This window comes from Trichomycterus rosablanca, chromosome 24 (assembly GCF_030014385.1).
Source record: "Trichomycterus rosablanca isolate fTriRos1 chromosome 24, fTriRos1.hap1, whole genome shotgun sequence".
Lineage (NCBI taxonomy): Eukaryota > Metazoa > Chordata > Actinopteri > Siluriformes > Trichomycteridae > Trichomycterus > Trichomycterus rosablanca.
In genome coordinates, this window is record NC_086011.1 from 17223028 (window position 1) to 17241422 (window position 18395).

At 44.5% G+C, this 18395-nt stretch overlaps 2 protein-coding genes across 8 annotated transcripts in view; one reads left to right on the forward strand and one right to left on the reverse strand.

Annotated features, from left to right (window-relative positions):
- Positions 1–1463: 1463 nt before the first annotated feature.
- Positions 1464–3127, forward strand: rhol (rhodopsin, like). The gene has a single exon (XM_062986550.1). It carries the CDS (start codon positions 1693–1695, stop codon positions 2647–2649), a length of 957 nt encoding a protein of 318 aa, XP_062842620.1. The 5' UTR covers positions 1464–1692; the 3' UTR covers positions 2650–3127.
- Positions 3128–9663: 6536 nt separating this feature from the next.
- Positions 9664–18395, reverse strand: part of magi1b (membrane associated guanylate kinase, WW and PDZ domain containing 1b) — a 99724-nt gene continuing 90992 nt past the window's right edge. For 6 of the 7 annotated variants that reach the window (XM_062986915.1, XM_062986917.1, XM_062986912.1 and 3 more), the window contains 3 exons: positions 17325–17468; positions 15378–15516; positions 9664–11549 (listed from right to left, as the gene is read on the reverse strand). In XM_062986915.1, the coding sequence (XP_062842985.1) occupies positions 10237–11549; positions 15378–15516; positions 17325–17468 (1596 nt within the window). In that variant the 3' untranslated portion in view covers positions 9664–10236. Of the gene's footprint in view, positions 11550–13201; positions 13282–15377; positions 15517–17324; positions 17469–18395 lie in introns of all 7 variants that reach the window. The other variant, XM_062986918.1, reaches the window with a different exon arrangement.

The window sequence follows — 18395 nt, forward strand, 5'->3', positions numbered from 1 at the left end:
GAAAAGATCCGTCAGTGACACCGAGGTGTTTTTACAGACTAACAGGCTCGTACGAGAACTCGAGGACCGGAGCTGGAACCGGAGCAGATAAACCAAAGTTTTACTGCAGGCCCGATCACAGCTGTACTGTAAAACACCATCAAGCTCGACGTTCTCCATGAGGAACGGCATTAGAGAGCCTCTTTATCACGGCGCAGGGGTACTGATTCATTTAGGAGAGGTCACGTCATCGGTCCGTTACGGTACATAAATCTGCTGAAGGCCTGGGAAAAGAGGAAAGTGGTCTGGCACAACACACATCCCCGGACCCTGACCAGGATAAAGCAGTGGTTAAACAGACAATGGATGAATATATAAATAAAAGTCAGGTCAGGTCAGCTCTGTAATGAGGATGACAGAGCTGATAAATGAACTAAAATACACTATATGACTAAAACACCCCTTCTAATTACTGAACTCTTGTGTTTCAGCCACACCTGCTGGTCACAGGTGTATAAAATCCTCTATTTAAATGATATACAGAACTTTTTTAACCTATGGGAGCAGTTTGGTTCCATCCTGACTTGCCCTTAGTAGAACGCAGTTTCTATACAGACTCCAGTACCCTTCTCAGACTGACCTTTCAGATCACTGACCTTAACTCGGCTGGACATTGTCCTCCTGATGAATCAAACGTTGATTGCGAGCAGAGCTTTGAAAAGTGGAATCTTGTAATGCTGTAGACTGACAGCAGGGGGCGCTTCGGTACTGCTTTATCCACATCACGGACATACATTCACATGTTCACTTTTCAAGACACAAACCTCCAGCAGTCCTGTTCCAACAGCAGGTCAGTGCTAGATTACGGTCTGATCTCTGTTGCAGCTGCTGCTTTCTCAAGTCTCTGATTAATAGATGGAATAAGAAAAGCTTTATGATTTATATTGTTCTGCATTGACTATCTGCAGTAATGTGTGGAAACGTTTTACCACAAGGTGGCGCCTGTGATGCACCATCCACCCTTTTCTTCATGGCGAAATACGTTCCAGATTTTTCATTATAAACACAAATGCAAAAGAAGTACATGTGAAAGTAACAGTTTAGGGAAGGCCCTTTACTATTCCCAGATGACAAGCATGGAAGAGCTTGCATAACATTCATTCATTGTCTGTTTTACCACCGTTTTATCCCATGCAGGGTCGTGGTGGATCCAATTTACTGGGCGTAAGGCAGCAAACACCCTGGACAGGTCACCCCCCCTGCCCTGCCCCCCCCCCCCCCCCAGTCCAGTTTGCTAGACTATTCCATCACTATACGATCAGTGGCACTGAGGGTTTCCACCACTAACTACCCAAATAAAAGGTAGTCAGTGGTGGTCCTACCAGGGTTCCCATAACTAATAACTAAGTAAAAGGGTTTGACAAACTGTGCCTAGCAAATAATAATATGGCCAGTGAGTGTAAGCGACGCCTGGCTAATGTAAATCCTGTTTATGAACATTAGCTTGCTAAATCTAATAGGATGTGACAGCTCCAAGCCGCCATGACCCGTGGCCGGTCAACGGTGGATTAACCATCCGCTAAAGTGGACAGAATCATATTCTGCTGACGTTCAGGGCGGCTAATCTGTCCTGCAGCGGGTCAGTCCTGTCCGGCTTCCACCCGGCTTCCGAGAGGCATCACAAGACGACCGACCTGCACCCACGCGGCAGACATGAACGGCACCGAGGGCCCCGATTTCTACGTCCCCGTTTCCAACGCTACCGGAGTGGTGAGGAGCCCTCACGAGCACCCGCAGTACTACCTGGCCGAACCTTGGGTCTTTTCCTCGCTCGCCATGTACGTCTTCTTCCTCATCGTCGTCGGCGTTCCCGTGAACATCCTCACGCTCTTCGTGACCGTCTCTCACAAGCCGCTGCGAACGCGGTTTTACTACATGCTGGTGAACATGGCCATGGCCGACCTCCTTGTGATCGGGGTCAGCCTGCCGTTCACCATGCACACGGCGATCAGCGGCTACTTCGTCCACGGGATCGTCGGATGCAATTTCGAGGGCTTCTTCACCGTCCACGGGACCGCGATCTCGCTGTGGTCGCTGGTCGTCCTGGCCACGGAGAGGTGCGTCATGTCTTTCCAACCCGGCGTCGACCTCCGGACGCGCCGAAAGCTCATCGTCAAGGGGGTCGGCTTCACCTGGTCGATGGCTTTCACCTGCTCCCTGCCGCCCCTCCTGGAGTGGTCGCGCTACATCCCCGAGGGTTTGCAGTGCTCGTGTGGCGTCGACTACTACACCATAAAGCCGGATCTGTACAGCGAGTCTTTTATTTATTACATGTTCACCGTGCACGTCGGCGTCCCGTTCATGCTCATCACCGTCTGCTGCGCTCGGCTGCTTTGCAGAAGCGATCCGAACGAGAGCGAACAGGAGGCCAACCGCATGACGGTCACCATGGCTTTGGTGTTCTTCATCTGCTGGACGCCGTACCTTTCTCTGGGCTGGGACATCTTCACTCATCACGGCAGCGCGTTTGATCCTTTCTTAATGACCATGACTTCTTATTTTGCAAAAAGTTCGGTGCTGTATAATCCACTCATCTGCATCTGCATGGACAAGCAGTTTCGGCAGGGTATGATGGCCATGTTGTTCCAAGGAAAGAACCCTTCTACATAGGCGTGGGACGTAACTGGTGCGTACGGAGCAGCTCATTACTTTTTGAGTCCGTCTTGCTCCCCGCCTCAAACTGGACATGGACTTTCTTTTAGTGTAACTATGGCTGGAACTCCAAGGTCTGAAAACGCACATATTCTTAAAGTTTAACGTCTACATTAAACTATATTTAATTTGGACAGTTTGTAAATGTTTGCATTAATTGTTGGGGATTTTTCAAATAATTTTGTGTGCTGATCAAATCTAGAAGAGTGGATTAACCTGTCAGCATGTTCAACTCTATTTAATCTGTTCCCAAGGTCATGATGATAATCAGGACGATTAGATCCAAGCAGGTCAGGATGAGTTTAAACAAGCAAGAAGCCCTAATCTAACTACCAGGGATGTTCCAATACACTCTACCCACGATGTGATGCGATTCACGATACTGGGTTCACGATACAACTTGTTCCCGATTTTTTAAACTGAAATTGAAGACAAATGATGGCAAAGTTCCCTTTTATTATTTCTCTTTAAAAAATTAAATAAAATACTGTATTTGTGATTATCTTTTATTTATCTAAATAATGAATGTCCTTTAATTCAAAACAATTTTGAATTAAGCCCAATTTGGCTGAAAAACCCCGAATTTGGCAACCAGGTGTATAGCGCCAGTGACGTCAACCAGGTGAGGTGAATAGCGCCAGCGCCCTCTGCTGTTTAAAGTGAATATCGATTCATTTTACACGTCAAATTGATTTGAATTGTGGAATTTTTGAATCGGTTATTAACTGTCTTGTGGTGCATCGTTACATCCCCACTAACTACCAAACCTTTTCCAGACCTTCTGGTTAATGTGGTCAGCTGCTAATTACATGGCTCCTTCATCCATCAATGCTAATGGCTTTTTTTACTGACCACTGACTGTGGTACTACAGTCTCATTCTGGACCTTGGTGGTGCATGATGTCTTGCCAACCTTGTATTAATTGTCAGAATTGATGGTTGATGATATTCACCTGTTCAGTTTCAATTCTGGGCAACACAGTGGCTCGGTGGGTAGCACTGTCACATCACAGCAAGAAGCTCCTGGGTTCGATCCCCAGGTGGCGCGGTCCGGACGCCCTTTCTGTGAGGAGTTTGCATGTTCTCTCTGTGTCTGCGTGGGTTTCCTCCGGGAGCTCCGGTTTCCTCCCACAGTCCAAAAACATGCAGTCAGGTTAATTGGAGACACTGAATTGCCCTATAGGTGAATGGGTGTGTGTGTGTGTGTGTGTGTGTATGTGTGTGAGTGTGTGTGTATGTGTGTGCCCGTCTAAAACAATGTATCAAAATGAAATACAAAACAAAATATAATTAATTGGTACAAATGGTGGCGATCTGGTCCCACCGTGGTTTACAAGATGTAACGTAAAACCTCCACAAGGGGGCATTCAAGCAACAAGTTTATTTCGTGTTCGGCCTGTTAAAATTGGATGTAATTAATGAACGGCTCAGAATTTTGTTCCTTCCTCACAGTTTGTTCTTAACAGCATTGATGAGACAGAATCTCAGGATTAGTTTAACGGATTTAAAATACCAGCCAAATATTCCGTCACAAAGTAAATTCCAAAGGGATGATTAGGGTAAATAGATGCTCAAGTTGCCACGGCAACCCAGACTCGTTCACATCAGATGCCAAAAGTACGAGGACGATCAGAGTTTGAAGGTGTGTGTGCTTCAAACTCGGCTTCTATTTTCATGATTACAGGGTTTGACTTTGTGGTACCTTGTAACTTGACGTCCTCTAAACTCCAAATCTTTGTACCCTTAAACTTGACGTGTGTGAATCTGCATCAGCATCAGATCCAGTGTAACAGCTCCACATGTATCTGTGTTTATCTGGATTTTCCTCCCTGTTTCACTTTTAAACTTGTGTTACAGCTCGAGCTTCTGAGAAATGGTGAGAATCAGAATCAGCTTCTCCCAGATTCTAAAACGCTTCTGGTTCAAAATGAAGCTTAATGTGGTTTAATGTAGTAAAAGAAGGAGACAGGAGCACTAAACTTCTCTTCATTATTACTGCTCATAAGTTCCTCCACTAATCACATTCCTCACTCGCTGTTTTAGTACAATAAGTCACGGTAAGCTTCGTGCACAGCCGCCAGACTTCTCATGTGAATGCGCCGGTACTGAACGGAATACGGTATTCCAAGATCAAGCATCTCCACCATTGAGAAGAGTAAGAAAACAATAAAGAAGTAAAGCTAAAGTATTTCAGTGTGTTTATATTATATTTGTGTTATTTTCAGTGTATTAGTGTCAAAAACAACCTCATTATTTTACATGAGCCCAAAATATATGCAGTTCCACGGGACCATGGACGCATTAACAGGTTTCCCAAACATCCTCATGGGGAAAAAATACCTTGAAACTCGACGTCTTTAAAACTCAACACCACTCCCAGAACCCAATGACGTCAATTTCAAGGTACCGCTATATTTGGTACAGCAAGAAGGGTCTGGGTTTGAGTCCTTTCTGTTCCTGCTCTGGTTTGCGGACCTGATCTGAAGCGTATTCATCCGTACGTAAGAGCGGTGACTTTCTGATTCACACTCTTGGTAAAACAGCGAATCTTGAGGACGAATCAGTGATGGACTTATTTACTGTCAGCTCTAATAGTGGGTGAAAACATTCTGTCTGGGCTAAAAGCCTCCGCTCTGCTTCCTTATTTATAAAAGTCCACTGAAAGCCACTTACTGCGGCTGGGCTCGTTCACTCGAGCGCTTAATTTAATGTTGGTCTGACATTGTGCTGCCCTGTGAGAGAGCTTCACCTTCTACACAACACTGATGAGCCAAAAACATTTACACCCCCCACCAGGGTCTGTCTGAAAACCTGGTGATCTCTGTATACAGACGCATTTACGTCATCATACACTCCAGAGAAGAGGGCGTGTCTAAATTCTTAGATCCCTTAAAATGCTCCTATTGAGGCGCCTTAATTCTGAGTGATCTGACTGAATGACAAGGGAGCGTCCGACCCTTCTTCAGCGCTGAAGACTATGGTGGACGAATGCGGAGCAACAAACAGAGTTCTTTTCAAATGTGAATAAATTCTCATTGATTTTTAATCTGTATAAGGGTGTAACCAGAGCGGTAGAGAGAACAGAGTGGCGACACTCCCATAGGGAACCGTTGGAAAGGGGGCGGGACATTTTTTCTGCGCAGCTTCCGGGTTGTGGAGCTCTGTATAGTTCCAAACAACCCATAGAGCCCCATTCATTTCCACTACTTATCAAACATTTTTAGCTGTATGTTGCTTTGTTTTAAAAAAATTATGAATTTAATGTCATTAATATACTTAATACTGTTATTGTTTAGCATTTGCTCAGCACTAAATGTTACATGTTTATCTTAATTAATAGGTATAACCCAATTTAGCTTAGTCAGTTAAGCTTAATTAATGACACACGAGTCTTTTCACCTAAAATGAGTTGATTAATCAAGAGTCTTGTTACAGAAATGATCATAAAACATTAGAACCACAATAAATCATTATACTTTTACTTTCATACTTAAGTACATTTGAAGGTAAATTTAGTTTAGTACTTTAGTGGAGGTAAAGAGTATTTTTACTTTTACTACTACTTTTACTGGAGTAATATGTTACCTTGGATATCTCTACTTTAACTCAACTAAATGGTTTGTGTACCTTGTCCACCACTTACATTAGACAAAATGAACTAGTGCATATTCATAATGAATTCATTAATGTATTACATGTAGGAATCAATTATTAATCACTCATGAAATAAGAGATGAATGAATGCTTTTTCATGTACCTGCACTATAATGTTTTTGGTACGGTAGTGTGTTTATCAATCTGTTCATTCAGTGCAGGTAAACCTTATGAATCCAGCACATGACTTAGTGTTTAGCCAAAATGATTATTATTATGAATCCTCAGGAAAGTGAAGGGAGATTAGTTTATGCAAAAAACAAAACATAAAAAACTTTAATGTCTATACTGTATATTGTCTCTACTACTTAATGATATCGCATTATGTAATGTATGCTATTATAATGTACTGTGTGTTAACAAGAACGACCTATTAACAAGTCATTATAAACATCAATCTTCCACTTTATATACCAAATTGACATTAAAGCAGATGCAGTAAATGTAAACGCAGTTGAAAATACCCAGAAATTGTACAAATGTTTATTATTTGCCGTTTAATATTTCATTTACTGCTGCCTGTCCCATTTGAGAACATGACAGCGCCGGGTTTGTTTGGAACTATTGAGGGTTACATGAACCACGTGACCGCGTAGCGGCGAGATCAAGGAGTGTCGCAACTCTCTCTATCTACGGCTCTGGGTGTAACTATATGAGTGTCGTTTATTTGTAAATTCAGGCTCGTCAGGGACAGTTTAACCGCTTTCGATACACAGAGGGAGACGTCAAGCTGGCGTGCTAGCGGGTTGTGCCGCCTCAGCCCATCGGTAGTAAGCTAAACTGCGATGAAGTCCAAGTAGAGCGTCTAAATAATCTGCCTTATGAGTTTGATGTCTTATTAGAATCCTCTGTACTAAGGCAGCTGATCAGGTAGGCAGTAGGCAGCAAGGCAGCTCAGTAGGTTTTCAGACAGACCCAATATCTCCTTTTGAGCAGGTAATCTTAGAATCCTTATATCAGAGTCATATCATATACATGTATATATACGTATATACAGTGTATCACAAAAGTGAGTACACCCCTCACATTTCTGCAGATATTTAAGTATATCTTTTCATGGGACAACACTGACAAAATGACACTTTGACACAATGAAAAGTAGTCTGTGTGCAGCTTATATAACAGTGTCAATTTATTCTTCCCTCAAAATAACTCAATATACAGCCATTAATGTCTAAACCACCGGCAACAAAAGTGAGTACACCCCTAAGAGACTACACCCCTAAATGTCCAAATTGAGCACTGCTTGTCATTTTCCCTCCAAAATGTCATGTGATTTGTTAGTGTTACTAGGTCTCAGGTGTGCATAGGGAGCAGGTGTGTTCAATTTAGTAGTACAGCTCTCACACTCTCTCATACTGGTCACTGAAAGTTCCAACTTGGCACCTCATGGCAAAGAACTCTCTGAGGATCTTAAAAGACGAATTGTTGCGCTACATGAAGATGGCCAAGGCTACAAGAAGATTGCCAACACCCTGAAACTGAGCTGCAGCACAGTGGCCAAGATCATCCAGCGTTTTAAAAGAGCAGGGTCCACTCAGAACAGACCTCGCGTTGGTCGTCCAAAGAAGCTGAGTGCACGTGCTCAGCGTCACATCCAACTGCTGTCTTTGAAAGATAGGCGCAGGAGTGCTGTCAGCATTGCTGCAGAGATTGAAAAGGTTGGGGGTCAGCCTGTCAGTGCTCAGACCATACGCCGCACACTACATCAAATTGGTCTGCATGGCTGTCACCCCAGAAGGAAGCCTCTTCTGAAGTCTCTACACAAGAAAGCCCACAAACAGTTTGCTGAAGACATGTCAACAAAGGACATGGATTACTGGAACCATGTCCTATGGTCTGATGAGACCAAGATTAATTTGTTTGGTTCAGATGGTCTCAAGCATGTGTGGCGGCAATCAGGTGAGGAGTACAAAGATAAGTGCGTCATGCCTACAGTCAAGCATGGTGGTGGGAATGCCATGGTCTGGGGCTGCATGGGTGCAGCAGGTGTTGTGGAGTTACATTTCATTGAGGGACACATGAACTCCAATATGTACTGTGAAATACTGAAGCAGAGCATGATCCCCTCTCTCCGGAAACTGGGTCGCAGGGCAGTGTTCCAGCATGATAATGACCCCAAACACACCTCTAAGACGACCACTGCTTTATTGAAGAGGCTGAGGGTAAAGGTGATGGACTGGCCAAGCATGTCTCCAGACCTAAACCCAATAGAACATCTTTGGGGCATCCTCAAGCGGAATGTGGAGGAGCGCAAAGTCTCGAATATCCGCCAGCTCCGTGATGTCGTCATGGAGGAGTGGAAAAGCATTCCAGTGGCATTCTGTAAAGCTCTGGTAAACTCCATGCCCAGGAGAGTTAAGGCAGTTCTGAGAAATAATGGTGGCCACACAAAATATTGACACTTCAGGAACTTTCACTAAGGGGTGTACTCACTTTTGTTGCCGGTGGTTTAGACATTAATGGCTGTATATTGAGTTATTTTGAGGGAAGAATAAATTTACACTGTTATATAAGCTGCACACAGACTACTTTTCATTGTGTCAAAGTGTTATTTTGTCAGTGTTGTCCCATGAAAAGATATACTTAAATATCTGCAGAAATGTGAGGGGTGTACTCACTTTTGTGATACACTGTATATACAGAGGAACCTCGATTTAACGGACTAAAAGGGGGGAGGACTGGTCCGTAAAATGTGATTGTTCAAAAATATATGAAAACGCAGCACTGAGGTCCACAAAAGTGCTAAACAAGCACATATGATCAACAGTAAAATAAACAACATAAATAGAGATGTAAATACATCATGTAAAACCTGTAAATAAATATTAAAATCAGTGTATTGAACTACAGGGGAGGAATTTCATTCACCTTGTGTGGTGGTGGAGGATTTTTTTGGCCGTGATCATATAGTGGAGACTCTATATGAGTCTGGAAGCACTAGAACTTGCAAAAATGAAGAATAAAACACTGAGAAAAAGGCGAGAACAGAGCGAGCCTCCTGTCAAAATAAAGCCTCTCACTCATGTAAACAGAGAGACGAGCGCCAGCTAGTGGACAGTTACTGAACTGCTGGTGTTGGTACGCTTATCACGGGAGTTTTAAACAATCAGACTGGACATTCAGTTGTCCAGGTTTTGTCTGTTAAATTAGAAATCCGTTAAATGGAGGTCCGTTAAATGAAGCTTCCACTGTATTTGCATTTTTTTTTAATCCATTAAGACCCCACAGGTCTACTAGCTAGACCCAATCTGGCGGCGCTGCTGTTCCCATAGTTATGAACTTACGTAAATGAAGAATATTCCAAGAATTCATATACGTAGTATTTTATTCACACATTATAACTTTATTCACCCTTCATTCTCTTAAAATGATCACCTCTGAATGTACACGTACTGCAAACTGTCAAAAATATACAAACGAATGCAGACTTGTGCTATACTCTGGTTCGAATGTGTAAAAATCATCGGCACTCGGGGGAGAGAAGGAACGAAAGACGAAAGAGTGGAAAGACATGCACGGCCTAGGTGGGAGCGCCGGGTGAGTGGCGGTGCTCGGTGCATGGGCGCGGTCTGTGAAATTAAAAATACTATAGAATCAGACAGTAGTCCAAAAGTCTGCCCTTTATAAAATAAAATAAAAAACCATCGAGAATGGTACTATTAGGCACATAATCGTTTCCTTTTTACATAGTCGTCCATCTCTGGTAGGTGTAGATCTGTACGGAGAGAAAGAAGAGAGACGAGCAACAGTTGCTGGAACGTACAGCAAAGAAACTCTTCTGTTCATTCTTCGGCTGTTTGTTAAACACAGGAATGTCAGGTTGGTAGCATAGTATCCGTATCGGTGCTCCTCGGACGAGGGCTCTCGTGGTGTGAGATGATTCCTCTGTTCAGATGCTGAGATCTTTGGAGTTTTCCTTGTACGCCGTCCTCCTGGGCTCCGGGAGCGTGTTGCTCAGCCGTAGCTGGCGGTAGTGATCTCTGAAGCGATCCTCGTCTTCCTCCTCGGAGTCTTCCTCGTCTTCAGACGCTCTCGCCGCGGACAGATCTCGATCCAGACTCCTGGCCCGCGCCCTCGGAGCTTGGGCTAGGCCGTTCCTTTCCGGGGAGCGACCCCGCAGGAGCTCACTGTACTTCTGGAAGGCGGAGTCTGACTCGGGGGTCCTGATCCGGGGAAGGCTCTGGTCCTGGTAGGCGCCTCTCGGTAGGCTGTCTCTGGGGAGCGAGAAGCTGTCGAACGATTCTCTGGGCAGCGAACTGCTGTGATTCAGGCGATCATAAGGGTCTCGGGGAAGAGTTTCGTTCCGGTTGTAGGTCAGTCTGGGCAGGGTGTCGCCACGTAGCAGGCGGTCGTAGGACTGCCGAGGGAGGGCGCGATCCAGAGACAGTCGGGGGAAGGTGTCGTCTCGGTTTGGGAGCGAACGCGGTAGGGTGTCGTCACTGTTCATACGGTTGTAGGACTTCCCTGGGAAGAGCGGACCGTTGCTGAATTCGAAACTGTCGTACGACGGTCTGTGCAAGGGGCTCTCCCGGTTCAGACGATCCATGGCTGGCGACTCCTGAAAGACGCTGTCCAGGTCGGATGGAGGCTCAGGAGACGGAGGCTCCTTCAAGGCCACGTCTTCATCGTGCTGCGGTTTGCCGTTGCGAGGCCTGTTGGAGTGCCGGTTGGGGGATTGGTATCTGGAGCGGTGTGGGGATCGGTGCCTTTGCGGGGACCTGTGGCGTTGCCCTGACTTGTACGGTGATCGATGCCTGTGAGGGGAGGAGTGGCGATGTTGCGGGCGTCTTTCTGGCGAGCGGCCGCGCTGATGGCCGTAGCGACTGTCCAGGGTGTTTTCGGCGCTCCTGGTCCGGTGCCTCTTCTCGGGCGAACGGTGCCTCCGCTGGTGGTGAGGGTACGAGTCGTCTTTGCTGTACTTCTTATCGCTTCTGTCGTTCTTGGGTGCGCCGCCACCCTGTCGCCTGTCCCTGCCCTTCCGGTCCGGGGAGCGGTACCTGTGGTTGCTATGGTGATGACTGGAGTGGTGCTTGCGCTGATGAGAATCTCGCGACCTCCTGTCCTCGTTCCGGGATGTTTTGTGGTCTGGTGGAGAAGATCTGGAATCCAATGAAGGACGGGGCTGCCTGTCGGATGCTGCTGCGCTCACTTCCGGAACAGTTTGAGCCCTGACGACGGGGCCGTTGTGGTCGCCGTTGTTGTCTGGAACGTAGACAAAGGATTATGGGTAAAATATTCAAAGTGGACAATCAAGCTGTCCTAGCTTGTCATGTTCCATCAAAAGCGCCAAACGGATGAGCAATAGAGCCGTTAGTACAAAAACAGAATTTGGCAGAACATCTAGTGACATGACGGTCAGTAATGATGTGGTTATGTCTCAGGTTAGCCTGGCTCTACAGCTAAGGTTGGAAAGTAGACGATATCATTTTAGCAACCTCTCAAGTCGATGTTTGCACAGGTGCTGATGAAGGACAATAAATTATTATAATAATTCGATAGTTTCTTTCGGGAGTCGCAGCTCCGGAATCGTAGGTTTGAGACAAATTTTCATCATGTGCACCAACATATCAGATAAATTCAGCTAAAGGGGGACGAATAAAGTTAAGCGTGTCGTTCCTCTTTCAATATTGCTTGTCGATGAGTCAATATAATTAAAAAATGTTGGGACGGGTACATTTACATTGATATCATTTATATATAATTATATACACCGATCAGGCATAACATTAAAACCACCTCCTTGTTTCTACACTTGCTGTTCATTTTATCAGCTCCACTTACCATATAGAAGCACTGTGTAGTTCTACAATTACTGACTGCAGTCCATCTGTATCTCTGCATGCTTTGTTAGCCCCCTTTCACCCTGTTCTTCAATGGTTAGGACCCCCACAGGGCCACCACAGTATTAGTGTGTGTTGTGCTGGTATAAGTGGATCAGACACAGCAGCGCTGCTGAAGTTTTTAAACACCCCACTGTCACTGCTGGACTGAGAATTGTCCACCAACCAAAAAAAAACATCCAGCCAACAGCACCCCATGGGCAGCATCCTGTGACCACTGATGAAGGTCTAGAAGATGACCGACTCAAACAGCAGCAATAGACGAGCGATCGTCTCTGACTTTATATCTACTAACTAGGACTAACTAGGTAGGAGTGTCTTATAGAGTGGACAGTGAGTGGACACGGTGTTTAAAAACTCCAGCAGCGCTGCTGTGTCTGATCCACTCATACCAGCACAACACACACTAACACACCACCACCATGTCAGTGTCACTGCAGTGCTGAGAATCATCCACCACCTAAATAATACCTGCTCTGTGGGGGTCCTGACCATTGAAGAAAAGAAACCGATGGATTACAGTCAGTAATTGTAGAACAAAGTGCTTCTATATGGTAAGTGGAGCTGATAAAATGGACAGTGAGTGTAAAAACAAGGAGGTGGTTTTAATGTTATGGCTGATCAGTGTATAATCAACAACAGCAAATGATTTTTGCACCCATATAAATAGGGCTTTTTTTTCCTGGTTGAGAGTTGCAGGCTAGCACATGCAGGTTTGTACGGATGCCCTCGCCTCGTGTTCTTCTCTTACACGTGTGTGGAAACCATGGACGGACTGAAGCTGATGAGATGTTTAGGTGGTGCGAATGTTTGCAAACTTACTTCAGCTGGGAGGTTTATAATGTTGCAGGATGGATCAGGTCAAAATAATGAATAAAAAAACACAACATTTGAAACGAAACGGCGCGAGTACTTCCACGTTCGGACCACAATGAGGGTGAGCGTTTGCAGCCCGCGGAATGGAATGGATTAGGTGAACGATGACGGCGCGGCACGGGCGCGGCATTTACAAACCGTGGTCTGGTTCTGGAGGAGGCCGGGCTCTCCCGCCTTGTCGTTTTTCACTCCGGGCGTGGCTTGTTGAGCGACCGCCGCTGAGGAGAGATTCAGACAGCCCGACACGAGAGGTTTAAATGAAAGGGGAGAAGAGAGAAAAGCAGAACGTTTAGAAACCAGAAACACAAAAGCCAGAGTGATTTATTTGCAATGGAAAAATGTGTTTATTTGTACATCGAGTTCATCAGAGACAGAGATTGTCCGTACAGTGCCCCCCCCCAAGTGAAAAATCAACAATAATTAGTGGAATGATCCAGATCACCACACACAATCACCCAGCAGAAGAGAAACCCACGTTTAAGCTCCACACACACACATAGTATGAATCAGACGTTTACATTTGTACACACACGGAGCGCTCAAACATCCAACCTGTGGTACTCAAACTGTGTCTCATGGGTCCCCACGTACAGCCACACCTACACCGCAAACTGGTGAGTTACATGGATGGAAGTGAATGTCAGGACTGGAAGATTTAGTCAGAAATGATTATTAAAAAATATTAATTATTTACCATAATTAATTAAACATTATTAATTAATTAAATTATTATTAGTATTAAACTGCACTGTCGTAAAGCACCTTGGGATTGTAAAATAAACTTTAAGTTAACAATTATTAAACTTATTAATAAACTTATTATTACTATAACGAATAACCCCCTTTTTACAGCGTATTATTAAACTTGATGATAATAATAATCATAATAATACACTAAAGGGCGGCACGGTGGCTCGGTGGGTAGCACTGTCGCCTCACAGCAAGAAGATCCTGGGTTCGATCCCCAGGTGGGGCGGTCCGGGTCCTTTCTGTGTGGAGCATGTTCTCCCCGTGTCTGCATGGGTTTCTTCCGGGAGCTCCGGTTTCCTCCCACAGTCCAAAAACATTCAGTCAGGTTAATTGGAGACACTGAATTGCCCTATAGGTGAATGGGTGTGTGTATGCGTGTCTGCCCTGCGATGGACAGGCGCCCCCGTCCAGGGTGTTACTGTGTGCCTTGCTTATCCAATCAGGGTCGCGCGGGGATGCAGGAGCCTATCCCAGCTTTTCAATGGGCGCAAGGCACACAGTAACACCCTGGACGGGGCGCCAGTCCATCGCAGGGCAGACAAACACACGCACACACATACACCCACCCATTCATCTATAGGGCAATTCAGTGTCTCCAATTAACCTGACTGCATGTTTTTGGACTGTGGGAGGAAACCGGAGCTCCCGGAAGAAACCCACACAGACACGGGGAGAACATGCAAACTCCACACAGAAATGACAGTGCTACCCACTGAGCCACTGCGCCACCCTACACTGATTTTAGGATTTATGTGTTATTTCATTTAAAGATATATCTATAAAACAGATCGGCACTTGGGAGGAATTGGGCTTGTGGGGACTCAGCTTGATTACCACCGGAATAAATCAAACGTATGAACAGAAACTGGCAACGTGGAAAAAAATGTACAAACATATATACAGCTTTAAAAAAGATAATATACACGACAAAGTTCTGAAGCTCAAAACAAACCATGAATGAAAAACGCGTGACAAGAGAAAAAACAACGAATGCATGAATCCAGATTTAACATTTACAACAAATCATCCATAAATATTATGGAAAACGACGTTTTATTCACTGAGGTCGTCATGCAGAAACACATTTACATGTTCGGCTGGATTTCAGTTGCACGGATGAACGGACGCTAACGGACAGTGCGGGCGTGTCTATACAAATCAAGTGTCTCTCCGTAAAGTCGTCTCAGTAGCAACATTCACCTTCAATAAATAGCATAAATACGATACTTACACTCGCCGTCACTTAAGAGGCCGTAAAGAAGCTCGTCCAGTTCAGTTTTAATCTCTTAGTGAAAATAACGCCTTCAGGAAGCGCTAAACCTAAAATCCAGTAAAGAAAAAGGTTCCCGCCACCCGTCTGTAAATGGTTAGCGTGTTAGAAGGCGTGTGCTTAAGAACCGCCACCCACAGAGCTACGTTTTCCAGGATCTCAGAAGCAGATAGAATCGCGAAGGCGACAGGATAAAGGCCCGAGTCACCGAGGAGCAGGACAGGACAGGACAGGTGGACCTCGCTCACGGGGTGAAGACCGGCGAGAAAGGGACGTTTTCGTAGATGGACCCACCATATTCGGGGACGGAGCCGTCGCCGTGCTTAAGCACCAGGTGCGCCGTCCGGCCGCCGCTCTTGATCAGCTCGATGGCGCGGGTGTGTTTCATGCCCTTGGTGCTCTCGCCGTTGATCTCTAAGATCTCGTCCCCGACCTGAGAGAGAGGGAGAGAGAGAGAGAGAGAGAGAGAGAGAGAGAGAGTGGTTAAGGTACCGGACTAGTAATCAGAAGGTCGCTGGTTCAAGCCTCACCACTGCCGGGTAGCTGCTCAACCCTCAATTGCTTAGACATGATACTGTCACAGAAATGTAAGTTACGCTAAAAGCACTTATGATAACAACATCATCTCTGATGCTAACTGTTTGAATATACAGCATTAATTATTAGCTATTGCTAAAACTCTGAAGTCGCCTCTCGCGTGATTGTAAAGAAAATGTGTGAGGAACAAAATGGTTCTCAGTGAAGCGCGTCCTGCTTTAAGCTCCTCGCTCTGATAAAACCATCCAGCCACGCTGAGCCTGTATAACAGCGCTAACAGCGCTAATGATAGCGGATTGGTTTTCTCTTTCCATTATGGTGAGCTCCAGATAAAATCACATCACGGATCAGCACTCATGAGCGCTTCGGTCGAGAGCCTGAAAGCCTCTTAAGATCATGATCCCATCTACACCACCAAAAGTATGTGGACACATTCTACATCCCATTTCAAAACCAGTGTGACCACTGGTGTGGCTTAGATATAAATACAATCAATAATTAGAAGTGGCGTCCACATACTTTTGGACATGTATTGTTTATCTAGTGCTGGTGTTGCACAGTGATTTCTTTCACCTTTCCAAAAGAATGCCAGTAGGTGTACTGGCTGTACCTTAAACACTAAGACAACCCCTATAACAAACACATGACCGAAAGTATGTGGACACCTAACCATGAGTTTGATCTACATCTCATTCCAAAAGCATATTATTATTATTATTATTATTATTATTATTTACTATTGTTATTATTATTATTATTATTTATTATCATTATTACTATTATTATTATTATTATTTATTATTATTATTACTATTATTATTATTATTGTTATTTATTTATTATTGTTATTATTACCATTATTATTTATTATTATTATTATTATTGTTATTAGTTAGTGTTATTATTATTTATTATTATTATTATTAATTATTATTATTATTATTATTATTATTTATTGTTATTATTACTATTATTATTATTGTTGTTGTTATTTATTATTTATTATTATTATTACTATTATTGTTATTATTATTGCTATCATTATTATTTATTATTACTATTATTTATTATAATTACTATTATTTATTATTTTTTTATTATTACTATATTACAATTTTTATTTGTATTATTACTATATTATTATTTATACTATTATTATAACTATTACTACTATTATCTTTATTTTTATTATTACGATATTATTATTATCATCATCATTATTTTATTTATTTATTTAATTAACCATTCTGCAGAATTTAGACCACAGCACATTTGGATCATGGCTGTTTCCTGCTTTTTGATTCCACATTTCACTGATGTACAAACCATAAATGTATCGACCCTCCACGGCCAAGTGAATCCTCTACTGTACCTCCAGGTTTGATCGTTCAGGAACAATAAAGAGCTGAACTCCCGATTGTGTAACAATCAAACTTAACACCATTATAACCAGTCGATGAGGAAACGTCACACCACGCTCAGGTAGTGGAGGTGTAAAACCGGCTCGACCTTTTCCACAGTCAGCAGCCAATCAATACCGAGTTCGGTACAAAAGTAAGTAATCAATAGTTGTAATTAAAATATGAGTTCAGGTTTTGGGTGCTGGAATTAATAATCAATACCTGTGATTAGGTTATCGGTTCAGGTTTCAGGATGGAGGTGCAGGAATCGATGAGTTTAATACAGGCGTGAGATCAGACCTACCCTCATTTTGCCGCTGCGCAGTGCCGCTCCCTCCTCGGCCAGTCTGAGCACGTACAGGTCCATGTTGTACTCGCGTCCTCCACGGAGACTGAATCCGAATCCTTTACTGTCCCTCTCCAGGTCCACCGAGTACAACTCGCCCTCCTGATACGAGCACCACAGTTAGTGTGTGTGTGGATACAGAAAGATGAAATCATGGATGACCAAGGCATCAGATTACACAACAGAGCTTCTAATTGACCGTCCGACAGACACAATTGGCTGTGTCTGGGGGAGGGATGAGACGGGTGGACTGGGTTCCTCACTGCTGCTGCAAATGTGACCTCTGCTGGCTGCAAGAGGGATGGGGAAATTACACAGCACCTTAGCGAGACTCTACATTCGGCGTTTGGCTCTGGCAGGTGAAAAGAAGTGCCATGACAGCACACCTGGCAAAAAAGGTCTAGGTCGGGGTGCTAGTGATGGCAGTATTATAATCAGGGGAATCGCATATGACTAGACTGGGAGAAAAGGGGGTACTATCTGTACATGGGTTTCCTACAACCCCCCGAACACTTTCAGAAGTCCTCTGTCTGAATGGTTAGCTCCCTTGTCCAGTATGTTCACCAGTATGTGTCAGATTTCCCAATTATTAAGCAGCAAGGTCAGCGGTGGTTTAAAGCTCCAGGCTCCGGTTATCAGAGAGCAGCCCACGTTCGCAGACAGAACAGTCACTCGCTGGGCTTCAGTGGCGGCTCAGACACAGCATGAATAATAGATAAGAGCACGCCTGGTGGGTGTGGGGGTATTTTTGGGACAGGAGAGAGTGGAAAACAAAGCAGGAGCAGGATGAAGTCAGATAGCCGGAACAGAGCCGCAGGCGTGGCTGAGAAGCTATAGCGGTCCCGTCCAGTTACCCAATCGTATTTCACCTCTAATGCATCAGACCTCCACTCCTGTGCGAGAAGGACGTGACTTTTCACCTGCACGAGGCAGGTTCATATGGAGATCCGTATAGCGCACGTAGAGTCAGGGACAGATCTCCATTATCCCCCGTCTTTGTGCAGGCGCCAGGTCGTAGTTGCAGCAGTT

What these genes read in the sequence shown, in the direction of transcription:
- rhol (XM_062986550.1), top strand. Translation starts at nt 1,693, where the DNA reads ATGAACGGCACCGAGGGCCCCGATTTCTACGTCCCCGTTTCCAACGCT.